At 38.4% G+C, this 21908-nt stretch overlaps 1 protein-coding gene across 6 annotated transcripts; it reads left to right on the plus strand.

Moving 5' to 3' along the window:
- The first annotated feature begins 1731 nt into the window (after positions 1-1731).
- Positions 1732-21525, plus strand: LOC108995049 (sucrose nonfermenting 4-like protein). Of its 6 annotated transcripts, XM_018970514.2 has the most exons (14): positions 1734-2006; positions 2309-2486; positions 2638-2725; positions 3554-3688; positions 4144-4293; positions 4367-4444; positions 5107-5196; positions 15230-15364; positions 16457-16601; positions 16705-16878; positions 17647-17710; positions 17833-17902; positions 19782-19896; positions 21022-21525. In XM_018970514.2, the coding sequence occupies exons 2-14, from the start codon at positions 2362-2364 to the stop codon at positions 21111-21113; spliced, it is 1461 nt and encodes a 486-aa protein (XP_018826059.1). In that variant the 5' UTR covers positions 1734-2006; positions 2309-2361; the 3' UTR covers positions 21114-21525. The 6 variants fall into 6 exon arrangements, with proteins under 6 accessions (XP_018826060.1, XP_018826062.1, XP_018826059.1 ...); XM_018970515.2 differs by having other exon boundaries at positions 1732-2486; positions 4159-4293; XM_018970517.2 differs by having other exon boundaries at positions 1733-2486; positions 4159-4293; positions 4385-4444.
- Positions 21526-21908: the final 383 nt, after the last annotated feature.

The raw sequence follows: 21908 nt of genomic DNA on the forward strand, positions 1-21908 counted from the left end.
TTGGAGTAGTCAAATTTTCTTGTTTACACAAATATCCACAAGCTAATTAGTGTCTAATTTGTGTATAACAAGAACAAACACTACACAAAAAAAAATCGAACCAAGCCTACACAAATCAAGCACGCATTTTTATAGACCAAACAACTTGAGCATACATAACAAAACACAGAGCAAGTATCAATTTAAACAATATGTATTTTCCACCACCACGACTAGTTTCGAAAACACAATAGAAATCGAAATAGAGAGACTTGGAAAAGCAGTTTAGAGGAAAAACCTCAAGTCCTCTCCCAGTATTCCTAGTAGCATTCGACGTCAATTTCCTCTTACAAACTGACTATCCCTACCAATTGTTCCTCAGCTAAGTCGAGAGAAAAGAGTTCGACAACCCTGTGACAACGAAAGAAGCAAGGAAAGTGGGAAACAAAAGAAAAACAGAGAGAGAGAAGGGGAAAGAGGGAGTATTAGGCCAATCTAAAGGGAAGAGAGAGAGAGGGAAAGAGAAAAAAGGGAGAGAAAAATGAAAAAGGGGGTGTTTGGCAAGGGAGAAAGGGAGAGAAAGTGAGAGGGGGCGTCGGGGAACAAATTCACGCTGCTTAGCATGTCCCTCTGTCAGTCGGCGTCATCCGTTCTATCCAGCCGAAAACCAAGCTTCTTCTGTTCACTTCTCCTCCATTAACATCTCCTCCATTAATTGATCTATCAAATGTCTCTCATCTCTCCGAGCTCTATCATCTCTCTAGAGTCCGTTCACCTCTTTTTATTTCCACCAGTGGCCTGTCTTTGTTGTAAGGTTGTCAATTTAAATCTATTTGACTTGTAATGATAGCTCTTTTTTCCTTTCATTTTTTTTTTTGCATTCTAGTTTATAATAAAGTGCTCGGTTTTGGTGTTGTAACTTAACTTGTTTTGATGTTTAATAATTAATTTTCGTATGTTTAAAGATCAATAACACAACGCATGTTTCGTTAAGACATCTGTCGATATCAATTAATATTCGAGAGTCCATGAATAATGTAAAGAGTTTCATGGTAGAATCAGGTAATGTTTTGATCAATCAATATTAATCTGTTTTTATAATTTAATTTTAATATTTTTCATCATCTAAATTTACTAATATTTGATATTTTATTTTAAATATTTATATATAGAATTGGACGCACAATCAAATGTTACAAATGACAATAATTGTTGCCATTTATTTATTTTATATTTTTTATTTACATTGTTGTTTATGACAATTTATTTTTATTTGTAATATGTATTAAATATTTAGTGGAGTTGACATTAAAATTAAATGAAACTTAAATATTTAAAATGAGCTTTAAAAACTCTCACTACAGCAAATTAGGATTTTAAAATAACCCAAAAAAAGGGCTTAAAATGATTTAGAGAATTTCTACATTTATTTTTCATTTCCTTCTTTTTAAAAGTCGTCTACGAGAGAATATTCTGGACGAAGTAAGACGAGAGGTATCACCATCAGGTGAACAAATTTGGGTCTAAATTCCATGCTTTGACCCCAAAAAATACATGTATTTAATTGAATGAATTCTTTTAATTAATATGTAAGAATATTAATAAAAAAAATGAAAGCATTTGATTTGTACTTGTCGGACCTCTGCTGTCACCAAGTGGCCACACGTGCAAAGATAAAGCATAAAACTAGCTTCATCAATGCCATGTCCCTCCGAAAGCCGGCCGAGAGATCTTTGAAGACAAAGCTCGCCACTTACATTATACACACTGCACCCCACCCTTCGCTTTCCAAAAAGTTGGTGGTATTTATATATATATATATATATATATAATTTTCCACCTGGGATGGGATAAAAATAGGAAGAACATCCCATCGGAATCCAAGTTCCGTTCTTTAGGGCTCCAAAAACCAGACTTGATCGTATCGCACCCTCCCGATTTTCACATCAACTGTTACTTCTTATTATAACTGCCTCTCTCGTTCAGGGTCTCGATCATTTGTCGTTCGCCGGTGTCCTCGCCCCTCGGTATTTTCTAGTTCGGAGTTGTTTTTGGTGGGATTTTGCAGCTTTGCTCGAATATATATTATTAGGGTTAGGGGATTTGTCCATGCGCTTAGTTTCTGTGCTTGCATTTGTAACGGATGAGTAGTTTGTGAGCGGTGATTAGGAATTTAGTTCTAATATTTTCTTGATTTTTTTCCGGGAGAATTTGGATTTCTAGGGTTTGATTGATGGATTTTGTGCTCGTCAGTTCCGAATTGCGGTAAATTTTGGTTGAATTTTTTTATTGTTATACTGAGAATGAATTAGTTGGGCTGTGTAATCAGGTTTATTGCCTGGAAGGTATTTTTAGAAAATTAGTTATAAACTCGGGGGGCGTATGTTCGGGCCGAACATGGATTCTGTGCCGGACGACGCCATAGTTCCGGGCACAGTGCTAATCCCAATGCGCTTTGTGTGGAAACATGGGGGGAACAGCGTGTATCTATGTGGCTCTTTCACACAGTGAGTTCTCTCCAGATTTTCTTCCTTTTTTCCCCACGTACTGCAATATGGGAACTTTTATCTGATTTTATAGAATTATGTTTAGACTGGTTTAATTTACTGAAATATATTTTGTTTTAGTTAACGGGATTTCACATGTATTTTTATGAAGGTGGTCTCAGCTTCTGCCAATGTTGCCTGTGGAGGGTTGCGACAATGTGTTTCAAACTGTTTATGGCTTAATGCCGGGATACCATCAGGTCAGTTGGTGGTTTTGGAATTAAAATAAAGCAGTTGGAGTAATTAATTTTGGTGCTTTGAAGCAATTCTGTATCAAGTTATGAATAAAACTTATCTATCACCTATAAAAAAAGATCATATTAAGTGTTCTTATTGACAATATGATGTTCATGTTGAAACTTCATTATCAAGCATGCGAGTCGGCACTTATTTACAGTGGGACATATTTGAGTCTCGTGAACTAACTTCTTTGTTTATGGGAAGCAAGATGCGAGCTGTCAGTAAGGTTGAAGAGAAGATTAGATTTAGCTAAGAACACTGAGATCTATGTAAGGAGTTGAAGCAGATAGAGAATACAAAGCCTACAAGAAGATGTACTTAAAAAATTATTGTTAATTTTGCGTCACCGTCTTCGTAGATTTTGGATCATGCTTTCTCAATATGTTTCAGTTTATTTATTCAGACTTTTGGGTTTCTTTGATATATAAGCTATTTCTTCATAATTGTGACTGTTTATAAAGGTGTAAAATAAAAAGATTAGTCTGCCAAGCATGGCTATAAAGTAGCCTGGAGATTATTTTGTGGCTGCAAGGTTTATAGAGTAGTTCCTTTTATTACCATGAAATTAATATCTCGAGTGGTACTGATAAAAAAAATAATCTCAAGTGGTGACTATCACTTCTGATCTGTGGTCCTAAAGTGCTTGAATCTGTTGAAATAATGGTATGCCTAATAAATTTGAATAAAAATGCTATCATGAGTATATTATGCCCAGAATGCTGAAGAAGATGTTTTACCTTATTCCTTGAGACATGAATATGCTTATGTGTGGATTAACTAACATGCAGTACAAGTTTTATGTTGACGGTCAATGGCGATATGACGAGTCCCAACATCACGAGAGTGGCGAATATGGTATGGTGAACACACTACTTTTGGCTACGGATTACATGGATGTTGATAATGAAGCCTTTCGGCGTATGGTGAGTTGGTTATCCCATTTATTTGAAATCTTGGTGACTTGGCTACTTGTTGCTCTTTTTGTTGTGTTGATGTCTTGTAAGGATTTTGTTGAAGTCAAAAGTCTTGGCTACATCAACCTGTCTGTTTGTGGGCTTGACTTGATTAGTATGAACTTTAGCGTGCTGGACTCTTAGTGAATCTCTGCACATTTTGAAGCCTAGAAAGCAAGTCTTTTTAGTCAATCATGGGAATTGAGTTCTTCAAGTACACTTGCATGTGTCATGGTTAACCATTTTTTTGGTGTCTTACCTTTTCAAATGCTACACAACAGGAGGTATATGGTATGGTAGTGGTGTTTTGTTGTATCTTAATACTCGGATTTTGGCTCTTGTAGGCTGTCTTTCTACTTAATTGTTGTTATTATTATTGTTGTTGTTGTTTTTGTTATTATTATCTGCTAACGAGTTAGAACCAGACCGTTACAATGCAGGCCCAAGTTGCAGATGGTCCACTGACTGAGGTAGTGCCAGGTATATCAGACACTGATTTACAGGCCTCCCGTCAACGTATTTCGGTATTTTTGTCTACTCACACTGCCTACGAGTTACTTCCTGAGTCAGGCAAGGTTTGGATGCTTTACCATTTACTTTCATTTGAGAGACTCAATTTTCTGTTTATCTAATGGTTACTTGAATCAGTTTCTAATCCACTTACAGGTTGTTGCCCTAGATGTTGATTTACCTGTGAAGCAAGCATTTCATATACTGCATGAACAGGTATTTTTTTCCGAGATGAGAATTAAGTTGAAATTGCTTTTGCTTAGTTTGAAATATTCTTTTAAGAAAATGTGGTTTATTATTGATAAAGGAAAATAATTATTCATCAATAAAAAAAAGGAAAAGAATTATTCAAAAATTTTATTTTCTTTCTATCAAACCAAGGTGCATTGCTTATCTCAAGTGGAAGAGAATGATGAACATATCTGAAGTGAGTCTATAGTGTTTTAAATAGCATTCACATCCTATTAACCATTTCGTCATACGTGAGTTCTTTTGCTTTTGACAACATCATAAATGCTTTTGGACACCTCAATCATACCTAGGTGTTGCTCTTGTATATGTTCCGTGTACTTGGGCTATGGGCTATGCCTAGTTCTAAAAAAAACAAAAATCTTATTTACCGAAAAAAAAAAGGAACCATGAAACTGCCCTACTAATGTTTTTGGGTGGCTTGAGGGCTACGTCTCATCCTGTATGTAACCTGATATTTGTGCATATATCCACTGGTTGTGGAGTTAATTGTTCCAGCCAAGTCCCTAAAAACTGTTATAGAGGAACTTCTCCAGTCCTTGATTTATTGTTTGACATTGTTGCATATTTGCTTACTTTCTAATGAAGACATTGGGTATATGCACCTTTCTAAATCAAGCGAATTCCAGGGAATCCCGATGGCTCCTCTTTGCGACTTTGGCAGGGGCCAGTTTGTTGGAGTTCTTAGTGCATTGGATTTTATTTTAATATTAAGAGAGGTATGTCCGTCAAGAATTATGAACATCTTTTTTATAAATTAATTAGGAACCCTTTCCTTTGGTGAGTTTTGTTAGTGCAAACTCTTGTAACAATTAGTTTTTTTTTTTTAAATTGCTGATGGTTTTTTTTTTTTTATTAAAAAACCTACATGAGTTATTTTGGAAGCTACCAATGTGTCATATTTAGGGACTATGACTTAGGTAAATGAAGCCTCGTAGATGTCACGATGCTTTATTTTTCAGGTACAATGAATTAGTTTTTGACAAATTATGAGATATTTGTTACTGGTATTTTTTGAACATACCCAATAGGAGATGCGTACTAATGCACCATTGGTCAATTGAAATTCTTTTATTTTCATTTTGTTGCTTCCTCCTTATTGAATATCTTGAAGTAAAATCTGTAGTGTTTACTTAAAAAAAAAAAAATAAAATAAAAATAAATAAATAAAAATTCCGAATTGTTAGAAGGTTCTTGATGTCTTTAGTGTGGTCCTTTGGAGGAATACAACTATATTTTCTATAATTAATTTAAGACTAGCGGCTCTACTTACCAAAAAGCTTTGAGCTTTCTCTCTCTCTCTTAATTAATTATTATTATTATTATTATTTTTTCTCTCCATACACTTTTTGTTTCTTTGCTTTTTGCTTTTTGCTTTTGGAGGTGGGTTGTCAATGGCAATATTTTTTGGTGGTGATTAGCATGTAGTCCAGTTTGATGTGTAGTCCAGTTTGGTGATTATCAAGTTGGTTGTTATTGGTTGGCTTCGATGGGAATGTGTAAAGATGTATTCATTGAACATAAGTTATTTTCATTTAGGAAGGAGAATGATAGGTGGTGGAGTATCACTGAGAGTAGTCATCGTGTGGTGAAATATATCTCCTTGGATCATGAAGCTTTGGGGTGGTTGGGCTTTACGGTGAGGGAATGTGCTGCGTCTTTGGGTTTTCCTGAGTTTCTAAGAACATGTAGAAAAGGAAACTCCGTGTTAATGTTGCAGAGGGGATGCAACCACAATGGTAGTTTCTTCTCCCTTTCGGAAGTTGGGTATGATAAGAAGAGGAGTATGATAGTGGTACCGGAAGGGAGGAAGGGTGGGGTGGAAAACATTTGGAGACACTATTAAGGAGCTTGCTTCTTCCTCCTCTGTTTTGAGTGAGAGAAATAGGGGGGCTTGCGTTCTGTGGTCTCCTCAGGCAGGTAAGCTGAAGGGGCATAAGGAAGATGGTGGTCCTCCATCATCGACGAATGATGGTTCACGGTCGTACCGTGAGGTGGTGCAGAAGGTATTGCCTCGCGTGAGTGCAGTGGTGCTAGATGCGTCCATCGTGGAGATCGTGCGTACATACGAGGGAGATGGCAGTGTGTTGTTGGGGCTAAATGAGGATCAAGTGCTAAGGGCGTTGGTTGATATGGAGGAAAAAGTTAGGGTTTTATTGGAAGATATACTTGCCTTAAATGCTGCGTTAAAGGAAAAGAAGTTATGCAGATGGGCTTGGGCCATGATTTTGGGTTTAATGAAGGAAGGGAAGGATTGCAGTCTTGGATCAGAGGGTGATGGGCTCAAGGGTGGGGAGGGCTCACTCGGTGTAGGCTGAGTTGGTAAAGGGCCCTGGGTCGGGCCAAGTGCTAGGCCCAAAGAAAGTCTGGCAGGCGTCGACTCAGAAACTCCTGCTAGTCACTGTCAACCATCACGGTGAGTCCGCATAGCCACTACACACCGGTATAGAGGATGGCGAGTTGGTAGAGGCGTCGGTAGAGGATGGGTCTGTGTGTGTTGTTCTTCCGTCGCCGTTGTGTGGGCTGTCGATTGCACAGACCCAGTCGTGAGTGGTGGTGGGAGGCCCGGATGCGTTGCCGATGCAGTTAGACGTGTCAGAGTGTGGATAGTCATTACAGGGGTCTCCATTAGGCTTTTTACCACTAGAGATGGAGTATGTTGATGGGAATAAGTTTGGGGAGGTAAAGAAACTGGCTTTATTATGTGATGTACCAGTGGTGAACCAATTAAATTTGGTCGAATCCAGTGGTGAACCAGACTTAGTTTGTAGCTTGGAACTGGCCTTATTTGCCTCTGATAGTCCTGGTGAGGAGGGGGCGTTTCTAACTCCTCTATGTACACTCCCTCCCAGCTCTAAGTATGGGAGTTGTCCATCAAATTGGGTTTTCAAGAAGGTAGAGGAGATTTAAGCTGTTATTGGGTTTTCTTTTAAAGGTTATGAAGAACAATTCAAGGCCCTTCTTGTAGCACTCGAAGCTAGCCACTCGAAATCAGCTTCAAAGCAAGATAGGGAACTCAGACGGCTAACTTATTCCATTAACTATGATGTGAAGGAAGGGAGTGGAGGAATGGATAGATCGAAAGGGAGGGGCAATCTAGGTTTTTATGAAGCCTAAGATGTTATCATGGAATGTACGTGAGTTTAATGATCGCAATAAACGCCTTCGTATCAAATCATTATTGCGGATGTGGAAGGGTGATGTGGTTTGTTTTTAAGAAACAGAGTTGCAATTCATTGATAGAAGAATTGTGCGAAATTTATGGGGGTGCTCGTATGTGGGTTGGGCTTATTTGGGAGCTTCAGGTGGAGTATTACTAATGTGGGATAAAAGAGTGGTAGAGGCGATTGAGGAGTGTATTAGAGATTTCTCGGTTGTGATTTTGTTTAAAAATGTGGTTGATGGATGGGAATGGGCATTTGCAGGTTCCTATAGTCCTAACGTAGATAGGAACAAAAGAAGGTTGTGGGAGGAGTTCTATACTCACGATGGGAAGTGTCGTGGTGTTTGGGGGATGATTTTAACATTACTCGTTTTCCTAGCGAATGATCAGGGTTTTATTGAAATTCTGTGGCTATAGAGGAATTTTCCGAGTTTATCTTTGATCTGGATCTCATGGATCTCCCACTGGTAGGGGGAGAGTACACTTGGCTAAATGGGAGGGTTTGGTCAAGATTGGATAGATTCCTTGTCTCTCTTTCGTGGGAAGCCCACTATCTAGAAAAAAGTAAAAAATGGTTAGCTCGAGTTAGCTCAGATCACTTCCCTATTCTTTTAGACTGTGGGGGTATTCACAGGGGTTGCTGGTATTTCAAGTTTGAAAACATGTGGCTATCAGCAGATGGGTTTGTAGAGATGGTGAGTGCTTGGTGGTCATCATATCAGTTCTTTGGTACTCCAAGTTTCATTCTTACAGACAAGTTAAAGGCGTTGAAACAAGACCTGAAAAAGTGGAACTTGGAATTTTTGGTCACATTGACAATCAGAAGTCTACACTGTTGGAGGAATTGCAAGAGCTATAGGGCAAAAAATTATTGGGAGATATCTTGGAGGAGGTGGTTTTGAGGAAGGGCATGGTTATGGCAAACTTGGAAAGAGTTTTATTGTCAGAGGAGACTTAATGACGTCAAAAATCTAGGGCCCCTTGGTTGAAAGAAGGTGATAGGTGCACTAAGCTCTTTCACAAAGTGGCTAATTCACATCGGCGTAACAATGCTATTGAGTCGTTTCAATTAGACTCTCATGTGATTTCTTCTCCTCCCGAGCTAGAAAACCATATAGTACTACACTATTATGAGACCCTTCTCACATAATCGGCTTCTTGAAGGCCGAAGCTTGATGCCTTGCCTTTTGAGGCAATTGACTCGCAGAGTGCGAGTGTTCTGGAGAGACCTTTTACTGAAGAAGAGATTTACAATGTCATTTCTGGTATGGTTAAGGATAAGGCACTGGGTTCGGATGGTTTTTTAATGGGTTTCTTTCAAACTTGTTGGGACATTGTGAAAGGTGATGTAATGCAGGTTTTTAGTGAATTTTACTCTTTCCAAAAGTTTGAAAAATTCCTTAATGCGATCTTCATTGCTCTTATTCCTAAGAAACACGGGGCTTCGACTATTGAGGACTTTTGTCCAATAAGCCTGGTTAGTAGCGTGTATAAGATTATTGCGAAGGTTCTTGCCAACCGGCTTAGCCCGGTGTTGGAGCATATTATTTCCAAGTCTCAGAACACATTTATTCTGGGGGGACAAATTCTTAATTTGGTACTCATTGCAAATGAGTGCTTGGACCACAGGCTTCGGGAGGGAGGCACTTGTGTTCTTTGCAAGGTTGACATGGAGAAGGCGTGTGATCATGTGAACTGAGAATTCCTCTTATACTTGCTTGAGAGGTGTGGCTTTGGGGTTAGGTGGATTTCATGGATGCGTCATTGTATTTCAACGGCACGGTTCTCAGTTCTAGTCAATGGCACACTTGCTGGTTTTTTTGATAGTTCACAGAGATTGCGGCAGGGAGATCCTCTATCTCCACTTTTATTTGTTATAGTTAGGGGTGAAAAACGGTCCGGTCTGGATTGGACCTGGCCGTGACTTAGACCGGTCCGGTCCGGTCCGATCCACATTTTAGAGGACCGAAAAGTTTCAGTCCAGTCCACGGTCCAGAGTTTTTCTGGATCGGACCGGACCGAATGAAAAAAAAATTTTTTATATATATTTTATATATAATAATTGTACAATTGACAATATAAAATTTTAAATATATTATTAATATTTGTTAATATTCTATAAATTAACAATATTTTATATATATCTTCATCTAACCTATCACTATTAACAATATAAAATTTTAAATATGTTATTAACAGTTGTTAATATTCTATGAATTAACTAATATATAATATCAATTAGTTAATTATATAGTAATTATATAAATTAATAATATAATTTTCATCTAATTTATTATCATTGACCATATAAAATATTTTTTTATTGAGTTTGTTACATAATCCACATTAATAAGTCACTTAATTTAATTTAGTATTTTAAATAATTTTTTTTATTAATTATTAAAAAAAATAAAAAATAAAAAAAATTAGGCCGGACCGATAGCTGTCCGGTTCGGAAAAATGATGAATTGAAAATATTCGGTCCATTGCCGGACTGGACCGGACCTGACCATTTGCACCCCTAGTTATAGTTATGGAGGCTCTTAAGTAGGATGGTGCAGGCTGCTGTTGGGGGAGGGTTTTTAGCTGGTTTTCAGGTGGGCAATGGCTCTGGGGGCCCTACTATCATCTCACATATTCTTTTTGCAGATGATACTTTAGTCTTTTGCGAAGTGGATGATAGCCAAATCCAAACTCTGCAAGCATTGTTACTTTGCTTTGAAGCAGTGTCAGGGCTCAAGGTAAACCTTGGCAAGTCTGAGATGGTTCCTGTGAGTGCAGTACCTAATATCCTCAGTTTAGCAAGCCTTCTGGAATGTAAGGTGTCTTCCTTCCCAATGAAATATCTGGGCCTTCCATTGGGAGCAACTTTTAAGATTAGAGTTGTTTGGGATAGGGTGGTGGAGAAGATAAAGAAAAGGTTGGCTGGTTGGAAGCGGGTGTATTTATCAAAAGGGGGCCGTCTCACTCTTATTAGGAGTACTCTCAGTAACCTCTCCACATACTTTTTATCTTTGTTTCTTATGCCTGCAGGGGAGGTGAATAGGATGGAGAAACTATTTAGGGCGTTCTTATGGGGAGGCATGGGGGAGGAGAAGAAATTTCATTTGGTTAGATGGAAAACAGTTTATGCCTCAGTTGTGAATGGGGGATTGGGAGTGTGTAATTTGAGAACTTTTAATAAAGTCCTATTAGGAAAATGACTTTGGAGATATCACTTGGAGGAGGGATCATTGTGGAAGGAAATTATTGATGCTAGATATGGTGTCGCTAGGGGTGGTTGGTGTTCCAACGAAGCGAGAGGGGGGTATGGTGTGGGTTTATGGAAGTTTATAAGGAAGGGGTGACCATGCTTTGCAAATCAAATCCGTTTTGTAGTTGGTGAGGGCAATCAAACAAGCTTTTGGCGGGGCTTGTGGTGTGGATATCAAGCTTTGGAAAGGGCTTTTCCGGCCCTATATCGTATTGCAGTTAACAGGGAGGCGTTAGTGGCGGATTTGTAGTTATTTTCTCATGGCTCGTATCAGTGGAACATTCTCTTTAGTAGGGACTTTCATGACTGGGAATTATCTATTGTTGCAGAATTTTTCAGCTCACTATATTCTACGGGGACCCCTATAGCACATCGAGATAGATTGAAGTGGAGGTCTAATACTCACAAGTTATGGACAGTGAAGGCGTATTATAACATCTTGACAACACAAGATTATTCTCCGTTTCCCTGGAAGAATATTTGGAGGTCTCGTGTGCCTTCTAAAGTAGCCTTTTTTGTTTGGAGTGCCGCCTTTGGGAAGACCTTGACCACGGACAACCTGAGGAAGAGAGGATGTGTAGTCATGGATTAGTGCTACATGTGTAAAAAGAATGGAGAATCAGTGGACCATCTCTTACTACACTGTGAGGTAACAAGGGTGTGTGGGATGAGATTTTTCAAGGGTTGATGTTGCTTGGGTTATGCCTTGAGGGTGGTGGATCTGTTGGGTTGTTGGAGGAAGATGCAAGGCTGTCATCAAGTGGTAGCGGTGTGGAAGATGATTTCGTTGTGTATCATGTGGTGTATTTGGATGGAAAGAAATGTGCGTTGCTTTGAAGATAAGGAACGCACATTGGCTGAGTTGAAGAATTTTTTGTTCCACGCTTTATTGTCTTGGCTTTCCGTTATTGTATTGCAGGGGCAATGTTCATGATTTATTGTCTTTAATTTATCGCATGTAGAATGTATTTAGGTATTTTTCTGTATACTTCCTATGTACATGAGCTATGCCTATTTCATTCGTTTATATAATATTTATCTCTTACTTATCAAAAAGGGGGGGGGACTAACTCTCATCAAAAGTACTCTCTCTAATCTTCCTACATACTCTCTCCTTATTCCCTTTACCGGTGAGAGTGGCCAATCGGATTGAAAAACTGTTTAGGGCCTTCTTGTGGGGTGGCATGGGTGAAGAACATAAAGTTCACCTCGTGAGTTGGGAAAAAGTGTGCTGTCCAAAGGAGTTGGGAGGCTTGGGGGTGTGCAATTTGTTCTTTTTTAATAAAGCTCTCTTAGGGAAGTGGCCTTGTGGGTGGGGAACTATAGCTCATCAAAAGCACTCTCTCCAATCTTCCTACATACTCTCTCCTTATTCCCTTTACCGGTGTGAGTGGCCAATCGGATTGAAAAACTGTTTAGGGCCTTCTTGTGGGGTGGCATGGGTGAAGAACATAAAGTTCACCTAGTGAGTTGGAAAAAAGTGTGCTGTCCAAAGGAGTTGGGAGGCTTGGGGGTGTGCAATTTGTTCTTTTTTAATAAAGCTCTCTTAGGGAAGTGGCTGTGGAGATCCCAATTGGAAGGGGACTTGCTGTGGAGATTGGTTATTGATCGGAAGTATGGTTATGATTGGGGGGGCTGGTGTTCCAAGGAGGGTAGGGGTACTTATGGGGTGAGCCTGTGGAAGTTTATTAGAAAGGGGTGTAAGGTGTTTGTAAAACACACTAATTTTGAGGTGGGAAAGTGTACAAGAATCAGCTTTTGGTTTGATGTATGGTGTGGTGAGAGCGCTTTATTTTCTGTTTTTTCTAGGAGTTTTCAGATTGGCAGCAAATCAGCAGGCTTCTGTTTAAGATGTAATGTGCCGAGCCAGTGGTAATGTACATTGGAATATGATTTTATCTAGAAACGTGCAGGATTGCGAAGTGGATGAAATAGCGGGTTTTTACAGCTTTCTTTATTCCAAGAAGATAAGAGGAAATGGGAGAGATAGAATGTTGTGGAAACACTCAGGGAGCAAAAAATTCTCAGTTAAATCTTTCTACAAAGTGCTGGCAGCACATCAGCCCATTTGGTTCCCTTGGAAGGGTATTTGGAGAGTCCCCGTACCCCCTAAAGTTGCATTTTTTACTTGGACTGCAGCTTTAGGAAATATTTTGACGGCTGATAATCTAAGGAAACGTGGGATGATCGTGATGGAGTAGTGTTGCATGTGTAAAAGCAATGGCGAATCGATTGAACATCTTTTTTTGCATTGTGAGGTGGCAAGGGAGTTATGGGCGGGTATTTTCAGTCAAGCTGGGTTGTCTTGGGTCATGCCCAGAGTGTGGTGGAACTTTTATCATGTTGGAATAGGTATCATCATTGCTCCCAACTGGCAGTGACGTGGAGGATGGTTCCTTTGTGCCTATTGTGGTGTATATGGATGGAATGTAATGAGAGGTGCTTCAACAACAAGGAGAGAACTGTGCAGGAATTATGGAACTTTTTTGTATGTTCTTTAGTTCAATGGTTTGCTGCTATTGTATTAAAGGGAGGGAATGCCCATGAGTTTTTGCTTTCTTTTCAGTTTTCTAGAATGTAATTAGGTGTCTCTTTTGTATAGTTCCTGTGTACATGAGTTGTGCCTGGTTTCATTCAATCAATGAAGTTTCTTACTTGTAAAAAAAAAATAAAAAATTAATTTAAGACTATCAAAAAATAAAATTTTAAAAACTCAAAAGGTATAGTCTTGAGTAAACAAGAAGTATGCAAGGGGAAAACTGGACTAGGAATAGGAAGAGAGACTGAAAATCATGAAAACTCTGTCCATTAAAATCTATAGAGGTTGTCCAAAGGAACGTGGTCTTGAATTAAAAGTCTTAACTCGTAAGTTCTTCCATTGTGCACTTGTGATCTACAAAGTTTCTATCGCTCTTTTCCCTTCAGATCCACCACACCGCTACAATTTATGGGTTATATAACCCCTTTACAATTGGCAAAGAGAAGGCCTCCTGTTCTCATGGGCATAACCCAAGCTACCTCAACTCGGTTGAGTTATCATTTTGTAAGGTGTTGGCAATCTCACAATGGAGTAAGAGGTGGTCTATTGATTCCTCACACTCATACACATACAACACCGGTATGATTATATGGCATTTCCTTGGGTTATCTGTGGTGAGGATATTCAAGGATGGCATCCAAGCCAAAAGGCTACTATTGAGAGCACCTTGGTACGCCCCACGCTTTTTCAAGGGAAGAAATTACCATCATGTGGTATAAAGACCTTATAGAGATTGAACATCGGACCTCCCTTGCTTGGAAATGGCTTAAAGAATCTTATTTGCATTGCTCAGGCGTAATCTAGTAGGGTAGAAGTGATTGAAGAACTCTCTGCAAAGACATTAATCTCCTAGTCATGGGCTATTTTGATAAAGCTAACATTCCATTTGGGAACCACGGGAGAACCTTAATATATGAGGTACCAAAGCCTCCTCCACATGTGCATGTGATACCCCATATTTAGTGAGTATAGGTGGTGAATGGGATCCCACATTGCTTGAGAGGGAGAAGTTCTTGCTCTGTAGAATGATTCCTTGGGGGCTCCTTTTAGAATATAGACTCAGATGTGGCTTGGGCCTTGGTGTATTACAGTGCAATACTTTACATCTTTCAGAGTGCTTCTTTGAGGGCCCTGTGACCGCACCATAAATCATGATAGAATCGATTCCTAAAGCCATCTCCACTTAAAGTCTAGTATGACTAGAAAAAAAAGAAACCCCGTTCTCTTTTTACATTTTTCCATAAATCCACCTTGTGCAGCCCATGTTTCTCATTAATAAACTACCCACACCAAGCACAACCAAATTCCAAATCCACTATGGCTTTCCACAAGGCTTCTCTCCAATGTTGGTAACACCAAAGCCATTTCCTTTGGAGGCAAGTTTTGAACTATGAAACCTCCCTCAGACATTGAATAGCACACCTTAACATGGTTTACTTGGTGAAGTTTGAACTCTTCACCTAGACAGCTCCATAAAAAAGTCCTTTTATAACTTCTCTATATGATTGGCCACACTTGTGAGAAGGGAAAACAAGGATAGGAAATATGTAACCTAGCCTCTTACAACATTATTCCTAGCATGTCATCATCAAATGCTTGCTGCCAAATGCAGCATCATAAATATTTGCCTTTGACCATTCTTGGTGCTAGCAATGTTTTTTTGGATGTACATATTATTGACAGAATTTGTGCTAGATAAGATCTATGCGTATGTTGTAAAGTTCAGTCAAAGCATGCATTTGCATTGTTAAATAGTTGATAACTTTATTAAGCTTGCTAACTTACATTTTACTTTAGCTTGGGAGTCATGCGTCAAATCTGACAGAAGAGGAGCTTGAAACGCATACTATATCTGCTTGGAAAGAGGAAAAGGCATATCTGAACAGGCAAAATGATCTTCATGGGAGAGCATTTCCTAGACGTCTCATCCATGTAAGTGTATAGCATCTGGGATGTTAGAATCTCTGACATGTAAATGGACTGAGTTGCCATTCATATATATAGATATATGTATATATTAATTGGTTATTAATAACATGCAAGATCTCTTGTATGCATCCCTTGTACTTGGGCTAGGCTTGTTCATTATTATCAATAAGTTTTGCTTACCTATGAAAAAAACCTGCAAGAGATTATACTTCTGTGTATGTGGGGTGTGGGCCTACGTGTTCATACAAAAATATATCTCATAGTCTGCAAATGCAAGTATTAATTTCTACTTAGGAATAACTAGAATAATAACTGTGTTATAGTTGCTCAGAAGCACTTCTGAGATAACTTATTGTTTTTGATGGAGTATAAAATCTCGATAATTTACAAGGTCATCGTAAAACTTATGTAAACATTGTTGAATGCCGTTTTATGGTATCTGAGAAATGAGATACTCTTGATTCAATTTTTTGATAAATTTTATCTATAATCAAATAAGGTGTTGTTTGAGTACACAGGGATTCAATTGTAAAGAGGCCATCATAAAAACTCGTAAGATTGTTCAAAACGCCTTAGGGTGTCACTGATTTGAAAAAGAAAAAAACCTTAGGGTGTCTAAGGAAACGGAAATTTTTATTAAACTAGTAAAGCTTGGGAAAGATTGTCTAAATCTTGGAACTAATCATAATCTATCATGACATAATAAAAGTTTTTCTCAATGGTGAGCTAGTAGATATAGAATAAAATGTGACGGGGATGTGAATAGTTAAGACTACTTAACAACAATAAAAAAAAGGAATAGTTAGACTACATGCAGTGTAAAGCTGTTCTCTTATTGAGATGATGCTTTAGTGACCTTGAAATTGCTGTGCTGTCGTGTGGAGGACAGTCCTACAGTGGCATTATAGCTCCTTTTTCTTGTCCATTGTGCAGTTATCCATTGAATTAGCCCTGGGAATATATAAGATCTTTATCTGTAAACCCCCCGTGCATTCTCTTAATTGTTTGTGCCGTCTGCTTGAGAAAAGCAGCATCATTGTGGTAGTATTTAGCACATGCCTGTGGTCAATTGGTCCCATTGTTTGTTAATTGCAGGCTAGTCCATATGATAATTTGAAAGATGTTGTTCTCAAGATTCTGCAAAATGAGGTGGCCACCGTTCCTGTCATCTATTCATCTTCAGAAGATGGATTATTTCCACAGTTATTACATCTTGCTTCACTTTCTGGAATTCTGAAATGTAAGCTTTCCAACTTGCTTCTAAATAATGATGCATGGCTTTGTAAAGGTTGCCAACTGATGGTACATGATTGGGTGTTAAACCTCTCGTTGGTAATTCTCAGGTGTTTGTCGATGTTTTAAACATTGTGCAAGCTCGTTACCCATACTCCAGCTACCCATTTGCGCAATTCCTGTGGGTACATGGGCTCCACAAATAGGGGAATCTAATCGGCGACCATTAGCAATGTTGAGACCTAGTGCTTCTCTTAGTTCAGCGTTAAATTTGTTAGTTCAAGGTATGATTCTTGCTTGCATCATGTTCAGAGAGGGGGAGGGGGAGGGGGAGGGGGAGGGGTGGGGGCAGGAAGAAGATAGTCTACAACATAGCAATTCATACTGTTTATTGGGTGGAATTTTTGGCCTTAAATTTAACTTGTTTGTACAGTGAATGTAAAGATGTATGTATTCAAGTTCACATGTCTGTGGTTTCTCGGAAGAAAACCACTCTGTAAGCCTAGCACACTGTTAAGGGATATAACCTAAGTGTGCTTTATTTTAGTTTAGACAGACTAAAGCAATTGCAATGATATATGGACTCTATGGAGAACAAAGTATTGTAACTCATTGAGATTGATGGTGAAAATAAGTTTCAATTGGAATTTTCTACTACAAATTTTCTATTACAAAATACTAATACAAAAATTACCATTACAAAATATAAGATAGCTTTGCAAGATTATCTGTCTAGCTTGCTTATAATTATATTTTTTATAAGTACTTATCAAAAAAATTATATTTTTTATAAGAAGCTTGCCTATACGTATATAACACACTTATTGAAAGAAAAGGTACAAATATGATTTGAGTCATGAAATAATTTTCAGTCGCTGTACTTTTTTTGGTCCATTTGAGGCTCATTGAACCTATGGGCTACAGAATGAAAGTTAGACACCAATAGACTTGACTAGTTGAAGCAATTGCAACTTAGATTCTGGTGGCCATATATTTGCAAATTGATGCTTTTTCTATGTCCTGTAATTTGTATGCATCCTTTGCTTTTGCAGCTCAAGTGAGTTCAGTACCAATAGTTGATGACAATGACTCGTTACTTGATGTATATTGTCGCAGGTTAGTATGTTACCTGTAAGTTGAATATTGCATGTTTTTAAGATGCTTAGATCTGATTCTTAAGCCACCTTCTATTTGTCTACAACGGGTGGTTATTCATTATTTCTATATGTTTTTGACAGTGATATAACAGCTTTGGCTAGAGACAGAGCTTATACACACATTAATCTTGATGAAATGACAATTCATCAGGTAAAGGTTGTAACCTGTTTTAAGTGAACAATCAACTATCTTATACACATTTTTTGTGAAGTAAAAGTGTAAACATGTTATCATTTACTGTTTTCATTCTCTGTGTATTGAAAATGTTGTAGTTTAGCTAAAGCCGATCGATAACACTGATTGACTGTCTCAGTTTTGAGTGTCAATTGATTACCTTGTACGCGTATACTTACTGTGATGCGGTCATGTCTAGATCTGCTAGTTTTCTACCTTTGGCATTTAGCAGTAGCATTTTTCCAGATGCATCTATATATTTATTGTGCAAAATGATTGCTGGTCATATTATATATACTCTGTTTGATTGTGGGTGTTGAAGAGCTTTACATGCTAGCCTTTGGTTGAGAATTATATTTGGCTCGAGGTGGAGAGGTTTATAGAGGTAGGAGAAAGTTACTCATGATTTATTCCTTTCAGTTTTTAAAGGATATTTTAGTTGCAACTAAAATATGTATGCATCACAGTTCACATGTTGGATTCAGTTATTGGGCACAGAGGAGTTTATTCTTCCTTTCATTTTGGGGAAAGGGGGGGGGGGGTGATGTGTATGACAATGTATATCAAGCTGAGACACACTTAACACCCCTTTGCAGCCAACCCACTAAGGTTCCGTTTGGATGTTGAGCTGAGGTTAGCTGAGTTGAGTTATTTATGAACGGTAGTGAGTTGAGTAGTGAAGGGAGTTATGTGGGATCCATCTAAACTGAGTTTAAAATGTGTTTGGATGTTAAGATGAGTTTAATACTTGTTATGGGAAATTGAAAAAGGTTGTGGGTCTCACGTATAAAGATTTTTTAAGTTGAAAAAGGTTGTGGGTCTCACGTGTAAGAAGATTCAGTTGGGATGAGTTTAGAATTTTGAGAGTTTGGTGTTTGGATGTTAGACTCAGCTTAAAGTTAGACTGAACTCAGCTGAGTTTGGAAACCAAATGCATTCTAAGAGGGAACCAAATGTGGGCTTTGCACGTGTAGAATGTCAAACAGAAATAAATATCGAAATAAAAACTACAGCCATTTTTCTCTAGCAACATCGATAGAGGTATTTATCACTAGCAATATATTGCTCTCAATTTGCAAAATTGCGGGCCTTACACTCTGTGCACAGGGGTGTCAGTTATTGGTAAGTTAGGCTGGGATGTCAGTTCCTTGTTATCATATGGTCATTGGCAATGTTAACAAGTTTGAGCGGAGAAATTGTTTTCCAAAGTATATACTAGTTAGTGTAGCACGGCTCTAGAGCTTAAATGATCTGTCTGAAGTCTTATCTTTTCATGAGGATTAAATTTTGTAAGGAAACTCTTGCGTGACAGACTGTAGGATTTCAAATATCAGGTTCTATGATATAACATTTGACAACAACAATTCTGAATTCTCTTGTGCTCGACTTAGGCTCCGTTTGGATGTTGAGCTGAGTTGAGATGAGTTGATTTCTTTATGAATAGTAGTGAGTTGAGATGGTAGAGTGAGTTTTGTGGAGCCCATCTAAGATGAGTTTAGATGTGTTTGAATGTTAAGATGAGTTTAGATGTATTTATGGAAAGTTGAAAAAGGTTGTGGGTTCCACGTGTAAAGAGGTGTTGAGTTGAAAAAGGTTGTGGGTCCCACGTGTAAAGAGGTTTTGAGTTGAGATGAGTTTAGTGATTTGAGAGTTAGACTCGGTTCAGTCTCAGTTCAGTCAAAGTTCCAAACGGGGCCTTAGGGTACGGAATCTATTTCTGTTAGCTTTATACAATGTTCTTTTTTCTTTAGACCCAATGTGGGTCTGTAGGCCTTAGTTCTAACTTATTGTGCCAGCTACAGTGATCATTGTTACATAATTTTTTGCATTGTGCCTCTCTCTCTCTCTCTCTCAGGCATTGCGGTTTGGACAAGAGTCGTACCCTCCTTATGAGCCAAGAAGTCAAAGATTTCAGATGTGTTTGCGCTCTGACTCACTGCATAAAGTGATGGAGCGATTGGCAAATCCTGGTAAAGCTTATTTTGTTACTTATTTTATATGAAGTATGTTCTCTCTTTTTGATTGGTGACGCATGTCCTCTTTTATGTTTAAACTAAAGATTAAAGTTCTGAAAAAAAGCATTCTCTTGCTGTTGGCTGAAGGGTTGAAGGGTGTAGCATCATTATCATATAGTGAAATGCATAAATACAGGTTTTTTGTTTTACTGTTTTGGTTGTAAAATTTGGAGACAATATAGAACGACAATATAAAACGTGGTAAATGTTGTCCAATTTATTTTGTTAGAGTGCACTGTGTCAGCAGAGAAATGGTAAATACGATTCTTACTTTTCTTGTGCCTATCCTTCGTCTGTATTCCTTGTATGGCATTTATATTCCTCGTATGCACTACGTGTCCTTTAATGACATCTGCTTTCAAAATGGTGTAATCCCAGCACAATGCTGTCCACAAAACGAATGGATACATTTTTGCTGATTTGTTTTCCTCTTTTAAGTTTGTGATGGATGAATTCCTGACTTGTTGCCCCAACCTCCAGACTCTCTCCTCGAGTTAGATGACATATATTGAAGACCATAGCCAGAGTCCTGGGTTCGAATCCAAATATGGATTCACCTCAGAATATTGGCATTAGCCGCCTATGGATTCATAAATTCCCTATTGAGATTGGGGTCTAAACTATGGCTCAAACCTGACTTGAGGGAGCACTTGTGGTTTACTGCCGTTTAGGCCCCTCATGTGACCCTGTTTAGGTCTCAGTGGGTAAGTTGCTTACAATGGTCACGCTCAGAAGGGAAGCCACCTCGTGTTTCACCCTTCTACTCCTTTCACTTAGCAAAAGAAAAGATAGCCAGAGTGCTGCTTGGCATTCAAACAAACAGTCACATGAAAGGTGAATTGCTCAAGCATTATGTAGAATATGAAATTTGCATAAATTCTATTTTGTGGGCTTGTTGGGTCTGAGACCTTAGACATGATGGGAGTTATCAATGTATCACGGCTGGAATTAAATTTGACTCACCCCTTTATACACCAATTTTGGCTACCACTTTGTCCTGTTGACATGAGAACGACCCCATGTTTAGATTTCTACATTGAATTAACTGGCCTCTCAAAATGTCGTGTAACCGTGTTTCAGGTGTCAGAAGGCTTGTCATTGTGGAGGCTGGCAGCAAGCGTGTGGAAGGCATAGTTTCGCTCAGTGACATTTTCAAGTTCTTGCTTGGCTAATTCAAAGCAATGTCCGAAGATATGGCATGGATGGGGTTTGTGCAGTCTGTTTAGAGTTCAAGATGTTTGTTGGGCAGCATCAGCTGTTCAACTGTTCCATAGACACTCCCATTAGTTTACACGATGAATAGGATCTCGTTTCGCTGATATATAAAATTCAATTGGCAATTGGATTGACCTCTGGCTTCAACGCCTATTTTTTTTTTTTTTTTTTTCTTTTAGGATTTTAGGCTAAAGAAAGAGGCTGTAAATTGAGAGGATTTGATTCTCTCCCAAATTTGTTCATCTATTATCCCTTGTTGATATAATTATATTACTGACATTATGAATGCCACCTTTACATGGATGGAGGGGAGCGTGGCACTTGTAACATTTTTATGCTGCAAATGAAGCAAGAAAGTGCATAAACAAAGAGACATGGAGGATGGATACTGAATGATTTCAAGTGATTATTTTTAGTCGTTTAACCTGATGGCTGATTGTGATTATTCTCAATTTTCTTACGGTCGCATATGCCTGAAGCAATGGAATTCAAGAAACAGATGCGAATCATTCAAGATATAATAACATGTGATAGGTGGCTTAAGGGTAGATTCCAAAGGTTCTTCTGAGGATAAGTATGATCAAGTAAATTAGGAGAGCTGCTGTGATTAGTTCTGAGAGGGGTAACATAAACCCTCCACATGAAATGTATTTTTTTTTTTTTTGTTTTATAAAAAATACAAGACCATCTACTAGGGAATTATGGATTCCATGTGCTTTCGATATGTTGTGTTTTTGGTGAGCTAAAAGGGA

This window comes from Juglans regia, chromosome 7, assembly GCF_001411555.2.
Source record: "Juglans regia cultivar Chandler chromosome 7, Walnut 2.0, whole genome shotgun sequence".
NCBI classification, from domain to species: domain Eukaryota; kingdom Viridiplantae; phylum Streptophyta; class Magnoliopsida; order Fagales; family Juglandaceae; genus Juglans; species Juglans regia.